At 38.6% G+C, this 21,425-nt stretch overlaps 1 protein-coding gene across 3 annotated transcripts; it reads right to left on the bottom strand.

Annotated features, from left to right (window-relative positions):
* Nucleotides 1-1,742: 1,742 nt before the first annotated feature.
* On the bottom strand, nt 1,743-20,826 carry LOC120721167 (homeobox-containing protein 1-like). 3 transcript variants are annotated; one of them, XM_040011277.1, is made up of 10 exons: nt 20,620-20,826; nt 14,513-15,004; nt 12,752-12,837; nt 12,539-12,649; nt 10,199-10,355; nt 10,030-10,112; nt 9,707-9,802; nt 9,194-9,288; nt 8,156-8,239; nt 1,743-8,055 (listed from the first exon to the last, which is right to left on the bottom strand). In XM_040011277.1, exons 2-10 carry the CDS (start codon nt 15,001-15,003, stop codon nt 7,723-7,725), a joined length of 1,536 nt encoding a protein of 511 aa, XP_039867211.1. In that variant the 5' UTR covers nt 15,004; nt 20,620-20,826; the 3' UTR covers nt 1,743-7,722. The 3 variants fall into 3 exon arrangements, with proteins under 3 accessions (XP_039867211.1, XP_039867212.1, XP_039867213.1); XM_040011278.1 differs by having other exon boundaries at nt 9,194-9,285; XM_040011279.1 differs by having other exon boundaries at nt 9,194-9,282.
* Between the last annotated feature and the right edge of the window lie 599 nt (nt 20,827-21,425).

Here is a 21,425-nt window from a genome sequence, read left to right as displayed (position 1 = left end):
GGTTTATTATGGACTTGTTTTACTGGTCAGCCCATTTAAGTTCAAATAAGGTCAAATGAATTGAAGTGAGTCAGTCTTGCTGCCAAGTTTTCATTAGACTGTGTAATTTGCTCAGATTATAGCACAGAATGAATCGTGCGTCCTCCGACGAACACTCCTCTGATTTAAAAATGTCACAGCTGAAAACTCAAATATACAAGTTAAGGCGGGATTGTTTACACCACTCAAGGCCAAGACAAAAAGTTATTAGGTACTTTAAAATCACTTTAATTCCAGTCAGATTCATTACAAAACTCATTTAAAGGATACCTCAGCCTTCAACTTGGTGTATTAATTGATGTGGCTCAAACTGCTTTAACTACAACTAAGTCGAGTTTAAAACAGATTTATTTCTTCATGTAGAAAATATCTGTTTTCTTAAGACTTCAGAGCTCCTGCTTTTTCCAAATTGGTAACTGAGCCACATTAACAGGAAATACAGAAGCTTAAACTGGAATTATTTTGTTAATACTGTGGAACATATATTCCTTTGACCCAATACACGTCTCTGCATTTAATATCTGGCTTTCTTCCTCTTCATGGCGTTTGTCTTGTCTCCTTCATCAATCCAACCAGTAGTGGCAGATGGCTGCTCCATCCTGAGCCTAGAGGTTTCTTCCTGTTAAAAGAGTGTTTGTCTTTCCCACTGTCACCAAATCTCTTGCTCATATGGGGTGTGATTGTTAGGGTTTCTCAGTATTTTAGGGTTTTTACCTTAACCTCCTAGGACCTGGTGTCCACATATGTGGACATCACATTTTGGGTTATTTACTCAAGTTTGCTCTACAAGGGCCTGATATCCACTTACGAGGACATTATACTGCTACTGTTCTATCAAAATTTTAAACGAATATCCTCATATGTGGCCCTGATTTTTCATAAAAACAAAAATAAGGTAAAAAAAAAAAAATCTGGTAATTCTTTGTTTTTACATTCATCGGGCCCCAATCAGCCCAAATATCAAAGAGAAATTAAAAATGCATGCCATGGAAGAGTTTGGGTCTTAGGAGGTTAAAGTACAACATGCTTTGAGACCATTGCTGTTGTGATTTGGAGCTATACAGAAATTCAACTGAACTCTGAATTATTTATTTATTATTAAAGCAGTAAGACTACAGAACTGAGCAGTTTGCATATTTCGTGTCATTGGGCAGGGCTCAAGTGGGAGGAAAATGCTTAAATCATAATGGTATGAGTGTTTCACGCTAGTTTCATTGAACTGGGAAAAGGGAAAAAGCTTATGGACAAACAAGTTTTCCTATTTTCTGGTTTCCTTTCTTGTTGTCCAGCCCACTGCACATATTCATTAGTTTTCTCCCATGGTTGCAGGCACAGATCACACTGTACGCATAATGCAATTGCACAAAGCTGTTTTACAGATCTTTTATATCGTTTTTTTTTTTTTTTTTCCCAGTTCCAGTACCACAAATGACTACTTTGGAAATTAGGCAGAAATCTAATCACAACCTCTTGGCCCTCAGGAAGCAGATGACCTTATTTGGATGTCAAATTCTTTTACTTGTGCTGGTTTTATTTTCAGACTGTATAGTGACAAGAGCAGACACTCAGGTCAAACCTGATGACTTGAACGCATTTATATCTTAGTTTGCTCACTAGTTACCGGAGATTTCATCCAAAGTCTCAAATGCCTTAAATATTCTGTAGTGAGATGTGCAGGTAAAGAAAGCACAGCAGCACACTGATGGAGTCTGATCAGTTTTTATTCCCTTGTAAATAGAATATCAATAAAAACACACCTTAAATATAACATAAGGTTTATCCAACAGATGAAAAAGTAACAAAAGGCCTATGTAGAGTTTCTACATAGCGATTACAGAACAGTCTACTGTCCAAAAAAGGCACTAAATCCTGAAATAGAAAAGAAGCAAATAAACAAAGAAAAATCAATTTAAACTGATACAACAAAGATCCTGCTGAGGTTTGATATTTTTCATTTTACAGAGATTTATTGAAGAGCTTATTGCCACAGTGAAATGGCAACCACTGCTTGTTTTCCTCCTGGCTGATTACATGAGAACATCAACACCGGAGCGTCTCCATTTCACGTTGACCACATGAATGATAGATGTGTTTTTCACCTTAATTAAAAAAAAATCCCAAAAAACAGCTTGCTTTTTTTTTTTTTTTTTAAACTCTTTAAACGTGAAACTGCATATCACAACACTGAGCAATGAAGGAGGAATGAAAGCACCTCACATGAGAGGCATCAGTCTCAACCTTAACATGCACCCTGATTTTGTTAAAGGAAGCATCGCACATCCAAACTTTCCTGTTGAATAAAGTATTTGCTGTACTATGTGGACCACCGGCCAAAGTGACGGCGGGATATGGCACAGGTAAAGACGAGTCAAGGTGTAGTCAGTGCCAAACATATGCACAGGTAGATGTTCCAAAAAACAAACAAAAAAAGAAAAACAGTTCAACAAGGCAACAGAGGACTGAAGGCAGATGGAAACACGCAGCACGAGCAAAGGCTTTTCTGTTTCTGTCCTACTGCTTTTTATTTTATGAGAACTTTAACTGTATTAGGCAGTTTCTGGCACAAAAAGAGTCCATTTAGATCAAAACAGACAAACAAAAGCACAGTAAACACCAGAAAAGACTGAGGTTTCTGTTATTAGAAGCAAATATGGGTTCTTTATGTAAGGAGGTTTAGCTTATTTCTTAACGTTTAAATCAGTGTTTACTCTCATTTTTGTAAGGTCTCCTGGTGGTGCTTAACAAATTATTGACACAGATCCACCTCAGATTTATCTATCCAATCGTTTTATTAGACCGCGATGGGTAATCAAACTAAGACTGTGACCTTGCCTTTATTTTTCATTTGCAGTTTTTTTTCCCTTTTTCTTATGTACAAAATAGCTAAAATGACACAAACTCACACTAACTGGCTGCTTCAGACCTCCAAAATGCAATGTCATGAGAAGACCATGAAGGCAAAAAAGAATAATCTCAAAATAGCACAATGGCCTAAATGAATCCATAGATTCATTTCAGAAAGGCTTCTGCTTAGCAGATTAAAAAGAAAAAAACTAAATAAAAAACGATCCGTAACCCTTTGATGGGTTTGTAAATTTTGGTGTAAATCATTAAATGACAGAAAGCTACATAACTGACTAATAATGTCTCAAATGCTTAAAGCAAAGACACCCAGGACAGCTCTGCTGCCGCACAATTAAAGAAATCCTCCACCATGCAACAAAGTTTCTCAGACATTTAGCCCGAAACACTGAAATCCACCAGAACGACAGAGAGACTATTTCGTATTTTATGGACCCTGGTGGACGTTGGAGCTCATAAATGAGTAAATTCCCTTTAAACGTGATATTTACTGGCTCTAGTTTGAGGAGAAATTTCCCTTTTGAAAAGCCGCTGACGCTTCTGTTGTCAGCCAGCGTGAATCATCTTTACGGCCTTGTCACAGTTTGATCCAGACGGGACTGACGCAAATCAGCTCGACAGTTAGTTGGAAGCTTTGATTCACATTGAAGCAGCTGTGAACAAACCTGCGGGGAGTAGCTTATAGCTGAATGGGAGGGAGCGAGGTATATATGTTGAGTTTTTAAACTCTGAACTAGTAGCTTAGCCTGTAAAGCACCTGGTGACGATGAACCGGTTTGAATGAAGCCGCTTTAGTGTAACAGAACATCATGTTATTAACTCGCCTGCATTAGTACGGTTAAAAATGTACAGCCATTGTAGAAGTCTTCTTCATGCACTGATCCTCTGTTAGTGCGCTGAGAAAAATGAGGCACTTAAGCATGAAGCTGAGGTGTGCTGCACCTTCATAAGCATTTAGGTTTCTATCAAGTGTTACACTGCACTGTAGTATTATTAATGTTTTAGCCTTTGAGAAGGTTTTAGTGTCAGCTGTAAAAGGTAAGCAAATGTAAGAGCTGGACTGATAGTGTTGAATGATAGTGTCAGCAGTGATCCCCCACTGAGCTGCACTCACTTTTTTTTTAATTTTGTTTTAAAGGTTAGTAAGTGTCTGTCTGTGTGCGTGTTGCTCATACTGGAGACTGCAGTCATCCTTACTTTTTTTTTAGCGTGTTTTAACCCATTGTTTTGCTTTTCTCGCCTACAAACTTGAGCTCATTTTCAGCCAAAGCCAGAGTCAAAATTTTGTCAAAATCTTCAGTTAAAATCCTGGATCCTTCAGACATACTTGTGACCGTATATCTTTCAATTATCTTAATGTTCATCAGCGGAACATTAAGCAGCTGAGGAGCCATGTCTCCTCCTTGACTCTGGTGGAACAGGACGTACGTACAAAGCTTGGATCCCTATGACATTTCTGTTAGTGTAGTTGAAACGCTCCGAGCACGGTGCTTAGTGTGCAGAACATTTTGGGAGTGCATGACTAGGACGGCGTTTAAATCAAAGGCCCCAGAGCCCTTACTCACTTTTGACCGGTGGATGATTTTGTATTCACTACAAAACTGATCTGGAAATTATTTTGGGGTTCTGGAGCTTTGACAATATAAACCACGAGCAGTTTAGTAAAGACGGCATCGCTGTGACGTTACCCACATCTGGACTTCTTCGCCATTATTGTCTTGGGTGTTTTGAACCCAGATGTGAAGACCAAGGAGTGTATCTGACTTAGACAGTTAGATTATGGCTTATTAGACGCTTCCATGCCTTCAGTTTTTAAAAATACTTCTACAATGGCTGTACTAACCTTAAATATCCTCAATTTTACCTCAAATATTTACTTGGTTTTTTAATTATTAAAGGAGATTTCTTCTTATGGTGATTTCAAAAGAATTAACCTCCTCTGGCCTGTCAGTCAGTCTTAGTGACTAGTGAAATATTTCAACAAGGACTCAAAGCACCATAAACAAATTAAGTGTCATTCAAAATGAAAATACAGCTTAAAAGTGACAGTGTGTGTTTTGAACACATGGCATATCGAGCACAAACACAGATATACCTGAAAAAGAATATAAAAATGATGCATTTGCTTGAAATAGTTTTTAACACATCTGATGCGTCTTTGATTAGCATATCTCAAACACACAGTTTCATCCATGATTATCATACACTCAGAAAATACACAAAATTTTAAAACTTAATACTTTGGCTAATGTTTCACTCGTCTTTCACCAACATGATAAGACTCATACTGATAGTTTCTCTCATTTGAAGCTAATATGTCTATATAGTGTACAAAGAAATGGATTTGGATAGATATACTGTATTTAAGTATAGTCTGTGTGTCTACGCACACACACACACATATTAGAAAGATGGGTAACAAATTAAAGGAAAAACCCAATGTCGTGTCAAGGTGTTGGTCCTTCATGCACTGGAAATTCAGTGATTCTCCAAATTTCTAAAACTCTACTAGAGGGATGAACAGCATTCCTCCAAAACATATTCCCTCATTTGGTGTTTTCAGAGTCCTCTCTAACTAGCCCACATTCTCCCATAGGTGCCCAAGTGAGTGTAATTCTGGTGACAGTCTGGTGACTTCACAGCTTACAAGAGTCTGCTTTCTGTTTTCAAAAGTTGTTTTCTTGGCTCATTTTTTTCTGTTCATCGGCTCACACAAAATAAGCACAACCCAACACTGCCAAACTGGTGAACGTTAAATAGACCTGTATTCATATAGTGCTTGCATACTATGGGCCTTTAAGAATATGGTGCAAACACTCGCGCTCTGATAGATACATCGGGGGCAATGATATTAGCCACTTACCGATCTATTGCATCAGCACTTACAACAGCAAACACGTTTCAAATGTCTATGTTTGGTACAATGCAAACACAAAAACCAGCTGATCCCAGCTGAGAAGTGCAGAGCGTAAACAAGTAAATAAATAGCTACACAACAGAGAAGAAAAAACATATGGGCCAATATAGTCGGAATATCAGGTTTTTTACATTACTAACTATCATATCAGCACCCGTATTGAACATCTCAAATGTGTTAATATGGGGTTCAGCATCTTGCCCAAGGACAATTCAGCGTGCAAACTGAACCACTAATCTTCCAATCAGTTTATGAATGGCTCTCTCAGCCACAGCTGCTTTCCAAGCACCAAATGTTTACCAATCAATGGCCTCCAGCCAGTGACATTAACACCAAACATACTTGCTTTTTCACCTCAAAAGATAACCATTTAAAAAAAAAAAATGAAAATCAAAAGATAGACCATGTTTAGAAAAACTTAAAGCACGTCTGAAAGCTATATGCAGACTGCATGCCTAAAGATACAATGCACTGCCAGCCTGGAAGAGAACGCCCTTATTAGGAAAGTAGAGTTATTGTGACCTTTCCCTCTACAGGGACAAACAGGCCCAAACTGGATCCTAACACTGTAGGTTCAGTTTCCTTTAATTTATCACCCATCTGTATTTATTCACTTTACATTTTAATCTTTAGTATTTAAACAGCTTTTTGACACTACTGACTTCCTCTCAGCTGAATGATATGTGTTGATTATTAATTATATAATCCAGCAGGTAACTGGGTACGAATGAATAAACGTTACCCGGTCACAAGGACGCCCAGGTTTCTAGTTTTCATACAACTCTCTCAAAAAAAACAAAACAAAAAAATGAAATTAAAAAAAAAAAAAAACTTGTTATTGATTTGGAAGCAAAGTAAAGCCATACAGGATTTAAATTCTAATTAGTTTAAACGCTACTAAATTCACAGTATTTAAATATTTATAAAGGGTAATTTCACTATTGTAAATAGAAATAAATCACATTTAAGTCCAAATTAGTGCCTGAAAACCTTAGGCGGCTGAATTTTCAATATAAACTTGCAGCATATAATTAACCACACGAATACAAGTAAAATCTGAATACAAGTAAAAACAATAAATTCTGAAAGATTTAGTAATGATAAAATTGCATTATCGGTGTTTCAATCATTATGGCCTTTGCTGCTTCTACACATTGAGTTTATCTTATCAGGCAGGGGAGGCTCATACTGTTTTTCTCTCTTTTTTTTTCTTAAACATTTTTCAGACATTTTGGGCCCAGAGACAGATTACTTATATGCTGTTACCCTAAGATTAAATATAAAATTTAAAATATAAAGAACTGTGATGAAATGTGCTGCAACACTTTATAACTATCAGTTAATATAAACTAAAATGAACGCATTTATCTTTTGAGGCTGTTAAGTTGTGTTGTGATCACAGTGCAAGACCCTGAAATGTTTGGAATTCCATGTCAAATACAGTGTTGTCCTGCTGTGAAAAAAAAGCAGTTTTCCAAGAAAATCTGCACAATGCATGAAAGTCCTGTTTATCAGCCTTCTATGGAAGATTTAAAATGCCTCAACATAAACAATCAACAAAGAAAACGGACAGCTACAGCATGTGTTCCCTTATAGGTGCGTCCTATTTCACTTTCTTTGCTGGATTTGTTTTTAGGTACATTTTAAATTTTCCACAGGTTGCTGGGGAACACTAACAAATAAAAGCTTATTGTTAATATTATAATTATAATACAATAATAATGCCTATACGAGCGTAGCAGAGCAGGTTTGTGGTTGGAGGTAGGGTTGGGAGGTATCTCAGGGTTGGACTTTACACGACTTTTGGTCATTTTTTTCCACTTATTATTACATTCCTATAAAATCTGCTTGCATATAATGACACCTGTTTATCGCTCTGACAGCTGTGATATCTGCCCCTCCTTTCAGTCGTCCTCCAGAGTCTCCGTCTTGATGTCATTCCCCACGCTGCACCCTGCGCCATCCCCCTGATTGGTTACCACCGGGCTGCTGTCACTCACTGCCGCCGCCTTCTCCAAACTGACTGGATCCTGGGCCTCGGACAGGGCACTGTGAACTGTGGGCTCGTCCTGGAGAGAGGGGGAAGGAGGGGACCAGGAAACACCTGTTAGTCTGGAACCTTCCATCTGAGGAACCGCGCCTGATATTAGGGAGCGACCAATAAGAGATGCGGCCCTCTGTCCAGACACGCCCCCTCTACCCAGGGCAGAAAACCAGCTCGGAAGCAGTGTGGGAACCTGAGTGAGGGGATAAGAAAAAAGAAGGTTGAGTGGATCTGTAGCTCCGTGTGGAATCGCTGATAAATGTAAGGCGGGTGTAGATGTGCTCCAGCTGTACCTGGGTTGGAGAGGACAGGTCAGCTCGACTGAAACTGAACTGCCTTGCTGAAGGTCTCTTATCAAATAAGGACACCTCACAGCCCTGTGAAAAACCAGCAAACAAGTTATACAAGGCAGAGGCAAGTTATCGGTGTCACCATATATTCCTGTGATTTTGATCATTCACACACTGGGGCCAAACATTAATTTTTATTAAACATACAAGCACTATGAACAAATTCCCACGCTAAGTCGACTTATCAGAGAGATTTCTCCTCATATTGGAGCAATACGAGCGAGTTAAATTTGTGTTTTGCTATTTTTTCATGTGTCAAACACTTTTTATTCCCTAAGTATTGACCGACTGTAAATAAAGAAGATCGTCAACACTCTGTTGTCTCTAACAATCTGTGGAGTGATTTCTGTGTGAAGGACTGTGACAAACATTTCAGTTTTCAAGACCAAATCTGACCCTGAACTTTCTTTCTTCTGCAAATACTTGCTAAATGTAGTGTCCCTGTAGCACTGATTACATGCAATTGGTTTCATGTGGGAGAACACTGCCTTGAAAGGATCAGGTAGACCATTTGATCCAAAGGCTTTGGGCTGATCAAGTAATTTGCTAACGTTACAAACTAATCATCCACAGATTTACAGAGCAAAGACGCAGAACTGCTACATGCTTTCTACATAAATAGTCAACATTGTGACAGTTGTCATTGTAGTGATACAGAGTTGTTGAAGGCACAAGATATATGGTACATACAACAGTCCAACACAAGTGTTGAGAAGCAAAAATCTAGCACAAACACAAGCTGTGCACAAGTGAGCAACATAATCACAACAGCAACAGCTGTGGGTGTCATTAATAACAATGGCTTATTGAGGTTATGCCGAGCCCCTTGAAAAACAATTATGGAGACCAGGACAGTTCTCATGGGGAAAATCAGAGAGGCAATTAACTTTAAAAATACAGAGTTCCTGCTTTGTTCTTTTTAGGGGGTTTGTGTTTCTATGTTCAGACATTAAGATGTAGGAATTCACGTATATAGTTTACCTGGTCAGGGAAGTCGTTGCCATCCACGTCGTCGCTGTTGGACTGACCTCCTGGACTCTGAACCTCGATGCCATGACTCTCCAAGATGGCTGCTTCTTCAAAAACACAAACGTCATCATAGCATATCGACTCAGCTACAAAACAGCAACACACTCAAAATAAGGACAACAGTGATTCAACTATTCAGAAGCTGCTCTTCTCGGAAAGAAAACAACATCCTGTTTCCTCTTCAGGTGTGCGAGAAATTTAACACTGTCTATTGTGATGACCAGCAATACTAGTGTGAACTGGGTGACACAGAAAAAGAACCTCACACAATTAGGATTTCTGTTAAAGTGAAACACAAGCTCTTGTGCGTGCTACTTGCACATAATGCTCTTAAGCACATAGATACAGCACAAGTGATTTCCTGTGGGTATTTATTTACACCAAACCATAGTGTAGTATACAACATCTAACGTGTATCTCTCTTTCACTCCCACACACACACACAAATACAGACGTAGACATTACCAATATTAGCACGTCTCTTGATATCTTTGCGGCGGTTCGCAAACCAGTTGTAGACCTTCAGGGATGTTACCCTCTCCAAATCAGACAGCTTCTTTCCTGTAAAACACACACACACACACACAGTCTAGCACATAACTAGCTGTACAATGCAGTTAGAAAAATTAAGTTTGGGATCCTGCAGTTCTTCTAATTAATAAATACATATTAAGCCAAAGAAGTAGTTAACATATTTATACTAAATAGCAAAGCTAATAATTCGTTTCCCCAATCACTAATACTTAACTTGGGATGCAATTCACAACCTTTCGCCAGTAAGACTGTACCTGGTTTCTGTATGACAGCATTGCAGGCAGTGGCAATCTCCTCTCTCTTGGCTTCATCGGGATACTGGTTATCATTGAAATAGCTGCAGATACACATTGCACTTTGTTACTTTCACTTCTTCTTACATCAGTTCTACAATTCTACATCAGTACCCCTCCTCATCCTCACCCCTCCATGACAGCCAGACACTCCTTCCTCCAGGTAAATCTGCTCCCTCGTCGCAGACGGAAGCCCCCGGGGGCCGAACCAAATGTAGGAGGAGCTTGATTCCAGTCCATCACCTCCTCCAGTGGTATGGGGGTGGCTCGCATTGCCAGAGTAGCACCTGGAGCATCAAACATGACAAAAGATCAATGAGATTTACTAGGTTCTGTAAATTAGTAGGTTATGGAAGTCAGTTTTGTGCCATTGGAAGCATTTACTGTACATTACCACAGCAATCCTTGTCTAAATCAAACTTTTGTCTCTGTATAAATCTTTAGACACATAATACACTGATTAATGATCACTACCTTATATGTCATAGTTGGTCACATTGATAGAAAAATGTCAGTCAGAGGTGGTGATGATGTGAATAACTAATTTCTAACTTAGACGAGGCTGAAAGGACTTTAACATTCTGAACTAAATATATTTTAAAGCATTTATTTTTCAATATGCAGCTGCAGAGAGGATCATGGATTCAAGCCGCTCCAGGATCTGTATCCAATTTAGATCCAGTCATCTGATCTGTTTGAAATATCTAAAATCTAGCTGATTAGCATGTAGATAGCTCTATAAAACTTACACATTTCTTTTAATATGTTTACATTAATGTTAACATATGTTATAACTTGAAACAGCTACTATCGCTTAACACTTAGTAATTGTAACTCCTTACAAAGATCTCTGCTATGGTTGTAAGAGTGCCCAAATTATAAATGCTTATACTGAAAAACATTAAAGAAGACTTTTTGTAAATCTTATTAGGCATTTCTTACCCAGTAACGGCAGAAATAATGAACTCCACCATAAAACATAACTTTGTTTCAGCCCACTGCTGGTCAGAAACTATTCAAAAAACATTTTTTCATTTAATAAAAACTTCCTTTTGACAGCGGAAATGTGCCAGAGTCTGTTGCTTTACTGTGTAACTAATAGCACAGGCAAATAAGTAACCTGTGTCCATTTTCCCAGAATTTTATCTCCAGTTTCTGTCACAGACATTTTATCCCTGTCAGGTTACACCTGATTAGATTAGGTAAGAAAAACTTGATATAAAAGTCAAATGTAAAATTCCAGTTTCATCCAATGAAAATTCAAGTTGGGTGATGATGACCAGAAACCGTTTAAACAAAATGTATATTGTGGGCCAAACTAATTAAAATGTTTCCTTTCTCCTGTCTTGTATTTATAAAGATAAACATCATGGCCCACACTGAAACATAATCATATTCCTCCACCGGATTAAAATGAAAGCTCCGCTCTGTATTTACCCGTTGCCATGGTGAATCCTGGTATCGGCACATTAATGATGGCTTACTGTCTCTACTCACGCTCAGAGTTGTTTGAACTTACTGTGATCAGCCTTTCTGGAATGGGAAACTCTGAGTTGATGACAGAGTTTGTTGAACCTGCTTTCAGGGACAGGTCAACTACATTCTTAATTCTTAAGTTGTATTTTTTTTCAGACCGACTGGGAATCAGTACTTTATAGAGTAACAAGCCAATAAGGCAGATAAGAGTCATAATATCTGGAAGAAGCACCACGACAGTTTGTTTTCCCTATAGGGAGGTCACGTGCTAACTAGAAGTAGACTCCACTGTTTTTCCATTCTGTACATTCCAATATGCTGATCCCATGTTTAACACAATGTAGCCATTGTTTATTCCACACTTTGTTTCCATAACTGTAGCCTTCTCAAGATTCCTAAAATGTAAAAAAACAACAACAAAAAAAACCAAGTTTTCTTTTCTTACAAAAGAATTTACACGGATACTATCTATCAATGCAAGTCCCACAAGCTGTCTGAGCTTGGCAGAACTCTATGCTTAGACCACCTGGAATTCATTACAATGCTCCCTTTAGAGTGAATGCTTTAGTAATTGTTCAATTTAAATTTGTCGTCTTCTGTCTTTACCAGTTTTGTCTCTCAATTAATTGTATTTGTCTATTTTTTTGTTTTTGCTGTGAACCTTTTAATCCAAAGTCTTATTATTTATTATTGATCTATTACTGGCTGTAAGCTTCTTTTGTAATTTTAAATATTCAATATTAGTTGTTGACTCGAGTCTAAACATCTCTGATTCTGATTAAGCCTAAAAAATAAAAAAATAAAAAAATCTTTCGCTCTTGCTATAAAAAAAAAAAAAAAAAGACAACACAGTGAGTCACACACTCAAAGCAGCACACTAGTTATTAAAAAACTCCCTCCTACTGTTTTATTTTACAGTATTTTTTCCACAGGTGGAAAAGTTACAGAAAAGTTTTATGAGAAATGTGGAGCTGTTGGAGAAATTAGTTGTTACCAGGATTGGTCTTCTCCAGCTGGTACCAGCGGAAGAAAGCTCGCTTCTTCTGCTCGCTGAGGTCCGATCCCTGCTGTAGGAGCCAGTGGGAGATCCGGCTCTGACTGATCCCTGGAGGAGCGGGACCAGAGTCACACTTGTGGGGGTCTGGTGCTTGTTCACACACCAACATTTCTGCTTGTGTTTTACCAAACAGATTCAATTTATACTCACCTGTTACCTGAGCAACCACAGCCTGGGATATACGTCGGTTCGCCAGGAAGGATTTAATCTCTTCCTTGATCACAGCACTGTCCCTCCTACAAGAAGGGAGAAGAAAAAGGTACACATTTAAATTTTCAACATTACAAGCCTGATATTAATTAACACACGGCAACACAACAATCACTATTCTTATACCAGATATAACTGTCTGCAGTTCAAATATACATTACAGGCTGTTGTACCTGAATGTGTGCTGCTGTAATATTCCTTGCTCTCCTTCTCCTTTGATTTCATTTTCACACATCTTCAAATCAATACTGCTGATTGCTGCCGTCTGGCTGCACAGACTACAGATGAGAGGCACTAGACTGGATGTGTGTACTTGTGTTCATTTTGTATGTGTGAGTATTTGTTTGGCAGCAATCATCACATCATATTCATATTCAGAGTGAGCTACAAGCAGCCTTGTCAGGAATCAGGACCCTCTGTATTAACACATACCCTCTGCTGCTGCAAATTACTGTACATGTGTCTTTAAAAGCAACATGCACCTATCTGAATTCCAAATTATTATTGTTTTTGCAGTAAACTAAAGAAAATAGTGTTATAATCTTTGTAGCACTAAATGCAGTTGGTTGGCAAGAGTCCCTTTTCCGTCACTCATTACCAGGGCTGACTATCAAAATATCATACATGCAGGTTCCTCCTATGCTGACTTTTCCAGTTTATTTACAGGTGAAACATTATAAACATATACAAAGCCCTATACTTTATATGATAACATAGGAGATACTGGAACACAACAAATACATCAACGTCTCTGCAGGGCAACAGTTGAAGTATGACAATAGTTAAGTGGCGGTGCTTAAGCGGAGCATCAAATCCTCAACGACATAAAAAAGCAAATATATCCACGGCTGTATATAGACAGATTTCTGTGATCAGGGATAAACAAAAGCCTGTATATAGACAGTGTCACAGATTATTGCGACACCATCAAACAAAAATGAGGACACGCCTTAAACTTGAATCTAAGCACCTCAGATACAGACATCAGGCTCTATACAGTTTTTCACATCGGATTTAAGCTTCTGCGTTAAATCTACGTTGTACATACATTATAACTACAAACCCCTCTGAAACCTACACTGTTTTTCTTCTTAAGGCTAATCTTAAGGTTAATTTAATTTTTTCAAAGTTTATCTAGTGTCTGATATTATATTGTTTAAGATAACAATTGGCTAAAATTATCTTCTTGCTCTGAGGATTTTTCTTTTTACTTCAGGCCAATTGAGTGTACATGCAAGTATTACATGTATGTATTTCAAAAGTACCGGTAAAACTATTTTATAAAAAAAAAATTTTTTCTAGGTGTTATATTATTGAATCAAGGGAAGACTGGTCTACTGGCATTTACGGCATGGAGCACCAGACTAAAACACTTAAAGTCTGCTGTGCTTTATGATTGCTAGATGTAGATCTGGCAAACCAGCCAGTTTCTCCTCAGTCTTGAAGTCTTTCATTCAAACTAACCCTTCCAATAAACCAGAAATATCACCTTTGTGAGTCCTATAAAGGGAAATACAATCATTGCTGTCTCTTGTAGTCAACATTTAATACAAATTAAAACAATAAAAAAAGCTGTTTCCTAATCTTGTTGTCTGAATGCACACCCTGAAAAACAACCTCCAAAATAACTTTCTAGAACATCTAATCTGCTCTTAGCTGGTGTGCCCTCGTTTTACCTGCCATTTAAAGGGCTGTTCGTACCTCATCAAGTCCTCCACCTTTTCATCAACGTCTATGTCCTCTTCACTAGCTTCAAACGCATACCCTGGTGTGGTTACAGTAGCGCTAACCACCCCAAGAGGAAACCGGGGTGGTGAAAGCTTCCCATTGGTAACGGCAACCAAACCGTTTGGCACTACTGCTGTTATGGTATTAGGTGAGGCTACCGGAACAGGCAGAGGTGGGGAGGTGGTGTCAAAGTTGTTATTAGGGGACAATGAGAGGCGGTTGTTGGGAAAACTTGTCTGAGTGGCGGTAGAAGTCATGGAAGAAGAGGCGGCGACAGTGCTGGAAGACGAAGGTGGCATATAGGAAGGTTTATGGGTCAACTTGTGCCCATGCTGCCGATCCAGGTGATCCAGGGTGTCCAGAGCATGGAGAACCTCTGCCTGGGTGATGCCCGTCCTCCGTAGCCTCTGGAGGAGGTCAATTTGCTCGATGGTGAAGCGAGGCTCCTCACACTGCTGGAACATCCTGTAGGAGATTATTTTAAAACTGTTTAGTAGAGTTGTCTGAGCTAACACTGGTATAAATTTTAACATTTTATAAAAGTGTCATATTGCAATACCTTTGCTATAGCAACGCCATGCATTTACAGTCCCTTATTTCAACAACCTCCAACAAAAGCAAGAAAACTGTTTCAGCTGAAGGTGAAAACAACAAACAAACAACCAGTCTAGGAAGGAGAGATGCTGGTAGTCCGTGATGTGCAATCCAAATGTAAACAAATGAATTAACCAAGCATTGCCAGTTGAACTCCATATGACGGGAAGAGCAAATGGCAGATGGAAATAACTGATGCAGTTCTGGTTAAACTAAAGTGTTAAGCATTTAGTTTATATTTAAAATCTCCAGAGAAAACACTAAAAAAGAAAAGAAAAAACTCTGGCTTACATTTGACTTATGCCATGTCACTGCATATAATGCTGTGTCATCACTATTGCACTATAATGCCCTGCTGCTGCTGGTAGCTTGCTTCAATAGATTCACACTTTGGATTAGGTAGTGTGTCATCAGTGATAGCAGCTCACTGGATAAGAGAGATTGAAAACGCCCTTTATTTGGGTACACTTCTATATGCTGTTGCCAGCAAGCTACAAGCATCAACAAAACACTGTTCAGTATTTTTTAACATGGTGAAAAACACCATTATTGCACATTTTCACAAAATATTGTGACATAATTTTGAGGCTATATCGCCCACCTCTAGCTGACAGTAATCAGTGCCCACTGCACAGTAACACTATCCTCATGACTGCTGTGAAGTGTTTGCAATGCAGGCATGCGTAGTGCTTCTATGTACTGACAACAGAACTAAACACTTTAGAGGTGTTTAAAAAATGCATACCTTGAAATGACTAGTCAGAAAAATAAATGCTTTCCATAAATAGTGAGAGTTTTATGAAACAAAATGAAAATCACTAGTTTTTAGCTCATTGCAGACTTTTTTCTGCACAATGAGCTTCACATCTGAAAGAATCACAGAAAAAAAAATGCCAGTACAGTCACATCTGGTAACTTCCTGCCTGCAGATTTACAACACACACACACACACACACACACACACACACACACACACACACACACACACACACACACACACACACACACACACACACACACACACACACACAGTAAGACGTCACCACTCAGCAGCTGCTGTCCAGATATGAAGCGCATTCCTACACATTTAATAAGCATTTTATTACAGCTGATGAGCTTTTGGTTCCTCTAATCATTTTAAAGTTACACAAATATGTTATTCACCCAATTCACTGTGTGCTATTGTATGATTTTTAAATCAAATGCATTCCCCCCTCAATGCAGCCCTGGCGCATTAAATTTTAATTCTTATCTATAACTGCACAGTGAATTTGTCACTTCTGAAAAAAACTGTCATAACAGTCACAAGGCTGAACCGAGGGAGGAAAGCGGGAGAGCAAGAGAGGAAGATAAACAGAGAAATAAGAGATAAAACATCTGTCTCAGTGCTTTTCTTTCTGGCGCAGAGAAGAAAAACAGGCCACAGCAGAAAATCAAAGTCAGCAGGCATATCAACACGTACAGATATAAGAGAGGGAGGTTGCGGGTGAGTGTGTGTTTGCATCTTGGGAAGAATGCCAAGAAAAATTTACATTTCAGGCAGCAAAGCTTCATACTTTCCCTCCCTGCTGCAGAGGATGACTCATACTGAAGTTAGACTGATACACAAGATCAATAAAGAAAACGTTACCACAAAAACGATTATCTAAACTATTTATATACTTCATTTAATTTGATAATCACTGATCGCGATCACCTGTGCAACATTTTGTTATGCGTATTCAAAAATCAAACATATCTTCAGTTGTTTCACACAGTCTGTTTGCTTTACTTGGCTTTTTTTTTTTTTACTTCTAACACAAATTCAACACAAAAGGAAACCTCTGTATTCTTTACAATGTGCCTTAACACCAAGTACCACTGGTAAATCAGTTGATCTTTGTGCATACTAAAAATAGATGTTTATTTTGAGGGGAACTGTCTTTCACACATTCACTGCAGCGCTGCACTTGTTCTCCTCATTACTCAGCGGAGCTGTAAGTGAGAACGTAAATGTCCGACTCAATCAAATTGAGCATTAAAAACTCTTTAACTTGCCAGCTCCCTAGTGCAAAGTCCTTGCGACATCCCATTGCGCCTGTATGAGAAATTAAAAAGAGTAATTGTCTGGAGAATTTGGAGAGAGCGAGTGGGCGCCCTCCTACACGCTCCACCCAGGCATCACCCTCACCTGAACCAGGACTGCCAGTAGTGACAACGCTTCTGGAGCAACTATATAGTGCCACGTGCCCCATGTGAGAAAGGACAATTAAGGACAGATAAAGTCCAGCATTTAAGAGTGACAAATTTTTAGGTGTAATATCACTAATCCACATAAAACTGGAGGAGACGTGGGGTCCAACCGAGGAAGACATACTGACTAAAATAGATTTAAAAGAAAAAGGTTGAAGAAGCTTCTAACTAAAAACATCTGAACCTTCACATTCTGGAGATTCAACCTCAGTTTGTAACCTAAGATTAACATTAACAATGGAAGATTACCAAAAAAATGAAGCCAAGGACTGACTTTAGATTTTTATATTTATTCCACTTTTAAACAAAGAAAGATCCAGTCAAGGCATTTTCAAAGATTTCATGTACTGTAAGTGCAAACTAGAAGAACTCATCAAAGTCTGGCTTTAAAGTCTCAAACTGAACCTCTCTTAACATCCAGCGGGTCAACAGTGAACTGCTCAGGTGCAGCACCAGGGTTGGCATTGCATTTTAGTTACATAACAAAGAAGCATAATTTCAGGAAGAATAGAAGACTCTTGCATTGACTATAGCTTTTCTTTTCTAATTAAAGTTACAAAATGCAAAGAGCAGCTCTGAATCTAACCCTAACCTGATCACTGGTTGCCAGCGGGACTTTAAGAGGTTTAAAAAAAAAAAAAAAAAAACTCTCACAAAAACAGTTTTAGCTAACACAGATTTTTTTTCTACTTGTTGTATTACTTCTCTGCAAAGTCAGGAACAGACAGACAGAATTTTAAACATGTGACAACATGTGATGAGGAGGCAAATGAGAAAGTAATCAGATAGAGGTCAATTAACAATGCCTAGCAGACATGAGTGAATGCCACCAAAAATCCACCTTTCCTTTCAGCAGAGAACACTAACAGTAAACCATATTAAGGCAGGAAACCAACATTTATTCGCTGTATTTGAAACTGTAGCTTCCATATCAGGTTTTCATCCAGCCAGCTGAGGTTTGCCATTAAAATGTTAACACCGTCTGGCAACCACACTAACTTTGGTAAAAGGATAACACAGATAAAGCACAGACAGACACGGTACCTCGTTAAAGCAGTCCAAATGTAATCTTCAACAGTTGTAATCATTGTTAAAATAAGGAAATAGCAGATGTATCCAGTAAATGTACACTAGCACTTTACTGAAGTGGATTTTAATGTACTTGTACTTTAAGTATTTTTTGTGCTTCTACTCAATATGATGCTCTTTGCCACATTTTGTACTCCATACAATTTATTTTAAAGCTGCATTACTTAATATTCTGGAGCTTTTAAAAATATAAATTACGTGATATTATGCTGTATTATTATCGATAAAGCTACTCAGTGGCATATAAAGTATTTAAAAGCATCTCCAGCTTAAGCATTAAAATGATATACACATCAAAGAATCAATAATTGTAATGTGATAATATAGCGTCTACGATTCTGCAGTTATTTTTTGATGGTAAACCTTTAATACCTTTGTGTTACTTAAATAATACTCATAACCCTACTTAAATAAAGGGTCGGTTTAATACAAAACAACGCCCATTGAAACACTGAAAAATCTTTCCCAGTGTTTTCTGCACCAAGTTCCCGCACTGTATTTACTTTTTATCAAATATTCTGATTTTCTGTGGGCCCCTCCTGCCTTGTTCTTCTTTTGTGCCACCCCATTTAAACAAAATCAGAGAAACGCCCTTCATAAGATGCCACAATGCCAGTAAAATAATATCCCTCTGTCTAGCTTTTAAATGGATGTGTGTAGCTTTGATAGTCTTTGTCACAAAACCAGCAGATAAATAACAGGATATGTGTGCAAGCACAGACAGATTTACCAATAATTGAATAGTATTTGGCACTGGCTCATGCCTGCTAAGCACTGTATGGAGTACATGAAAACACACATATGCACACACTTCCTTTTTGAGGTGCAGACAAGAGCAGTGCCTAATATGATTGATTCATGCTGTAAAAAAACAAAAAAAAAAGGAAATCAACGGTTGCTCTTTTTAAGGAAGTTCCTCATTTTCATTATCTATAATTTGCCACTCTCCTTGAAAACAGAAGCAAGCATGGCAAATCTGTCAAGGTGTGCTCCAAGATTGCTGGTGTCACCTTTAGTGACCTTCAGCATCTGGAACAAATGTTACGGACCATTTTGAACCCTTAGCATCCTTTGAGTTGCAAATGCTACCTCCAAGGTGAAGGTTTGCTCTCTCTCCAAACTTAGCTTCAGAGAATGAATTCATATTCTTACTGATTCCATCTGCTATTTCTTAAACAAATTTTGAACGTTTCCCTCTTGAGACTGTAGGATACCTGTCTCTTTGGGGCATTAAAGTTTTACTCTACAGATCTTTTTAACTAATAATCAGTCAAAAATAAATAAATAAATCCAGCTGTCTCCCTGAAAAAAACCAAAAACAAAACTTCACACTGTGGGCTATGACTTTTCTTTCTTCAAGTAGAGCAAATAAAGTCAAAGACATTAGGAAAGCTATTACCATTCCTGAACCCAGTGACCTACTTAAAGTCCTATCCAGACGTGGCATGAACTGGTAGCAGACATGTGCCAGCTGTGCACATGCACAAAGTCCTTAAATTACAGTAGGAAACTTTTTAACTGGACTCTAAACCTGAAACGCAAGACAAACTAGTCGACTGTTGTCACCAGATGTTATACTGTAACAGCCCCGTCTTAAGGTAAATCCGATGCAGAGGTCCGTCTTTAGATCGTCAACTTCAACGCCGAATCGCGTTAAAGAAAACTGCATTTTATTTTCCCCCTGCTTCGAGGAAAACACTGACTTCTCGATAGAAGATGTCCTAATACGTTTTACATATAATGGATAACAATACATGAATTCGGCATACATCTTATAAACTAACTCCTAGTAAACACAGTAGAATAGGGCAATTATTATGACTTTCATTATTCAGCGTAATTACGACGCTCTGCTGGAATACATAGTGCACCGCATTAGCGAGCATTGTACAGCAACTGGAAAAGTTGACATTATTTTTTATTAAGTGACTCTTGGAGAACTACACACCCGCCGAATGAGAGCCCGAGTCGTTATTTTTCAGACAAAACCGCTAATATCAGTTTTGATAGTGTGAAACTTAACCGCCGCGGGAAAACACCGCTGCGGTGGCACTGGGGATTTTTTAAGGAGTTTGCAGTTATCAGACAGAAAAAAGGAAATGCATCGGGCTCCTGGCAGGACCGTTTGAAGACAGCAGTAGTTGGAGCTGGAGGACTTAACTTACCTTATTATTCCAGTCCAAGAGCCTCCGCGGATGTTTGTTTTACCATATATCTATCGCCTCGGGGCGCAGGGACACACAGACACTGACAGTTTTCCCAAAATGTCTCCTCTGCTTCTAATTGGGCTTCAATCCGCCGTCAGACAGATTCGCCTTTTGTCCGGCAGACAGGCGCCATGTTGACACACCGACGCAAAGAACGACGGGAGTCGCAGTTTACTGAACGTACAGTAAATAGAGTTGCCAGTTTATTAGAGACACCTGGCTGCAGTTATGATTCGGTACAGTGGCAGAGGGCTGTTGCTTGGAAGCAGTGCTGTGGGATGTTTCTAATAATTTGGTCTGACATATATTTTTGGTTATACTTCTAAACAGGTTCAGAGCCAGTTTACCCATTTGTTCTACTTTTTTTACGCTCACTAAATTTATTAATTTTCATTGCTGTTTGTGTAGTTTTAGATTCCTTTTTTCTCACACTGCATTTCTTTGCTTTCCCTCCCTCCCCTTTCCCTTCCCATTGCAGTATGTCTCACACCTTATTTAAGAAATGCACTCACATTTGTTCTTGTTCACTATATTTCTTCACACGGGTGAGAAGTTATGCTATATTTCCCCCTATGTTATGTAGTTTAACCAGTAACTTTATTAATCTTTCTAAACATAAAACCAAGCAACACAAAGCAACAGATAATCCACAAGATAGGTGAAGAAGAGAGTGCAGGCAGGGTGGAGTGGGTGTGACAGAAGAATAGCAGCAAGAGCGAAAGGGAAGGTTTACAAGTTGGTAATGAGAGCTGCTATGATGTATG

This window comes from Simochromis diagramma, unplaced genomic scaffold (assembly GCF_900408965.1).
Source record: "Simochromis diagramma unplaced genomic scaffold, fSimDia1.1 OVJJ01000603.1, whole genome shotgun sequence".
NCBI classification, from domain to species: domain Eukaryota; kingdom Metazoa; phylum Chordata; class Actinopteri; order Cichliformes; family Cichlidae; genus Simochromis; species Simochromis diagramma.
The sequence above is the reverse complement of the archived record's forward strand: the minus strand, read 5'-3'. Positions and strand labels throughout refer to the sequence as shown.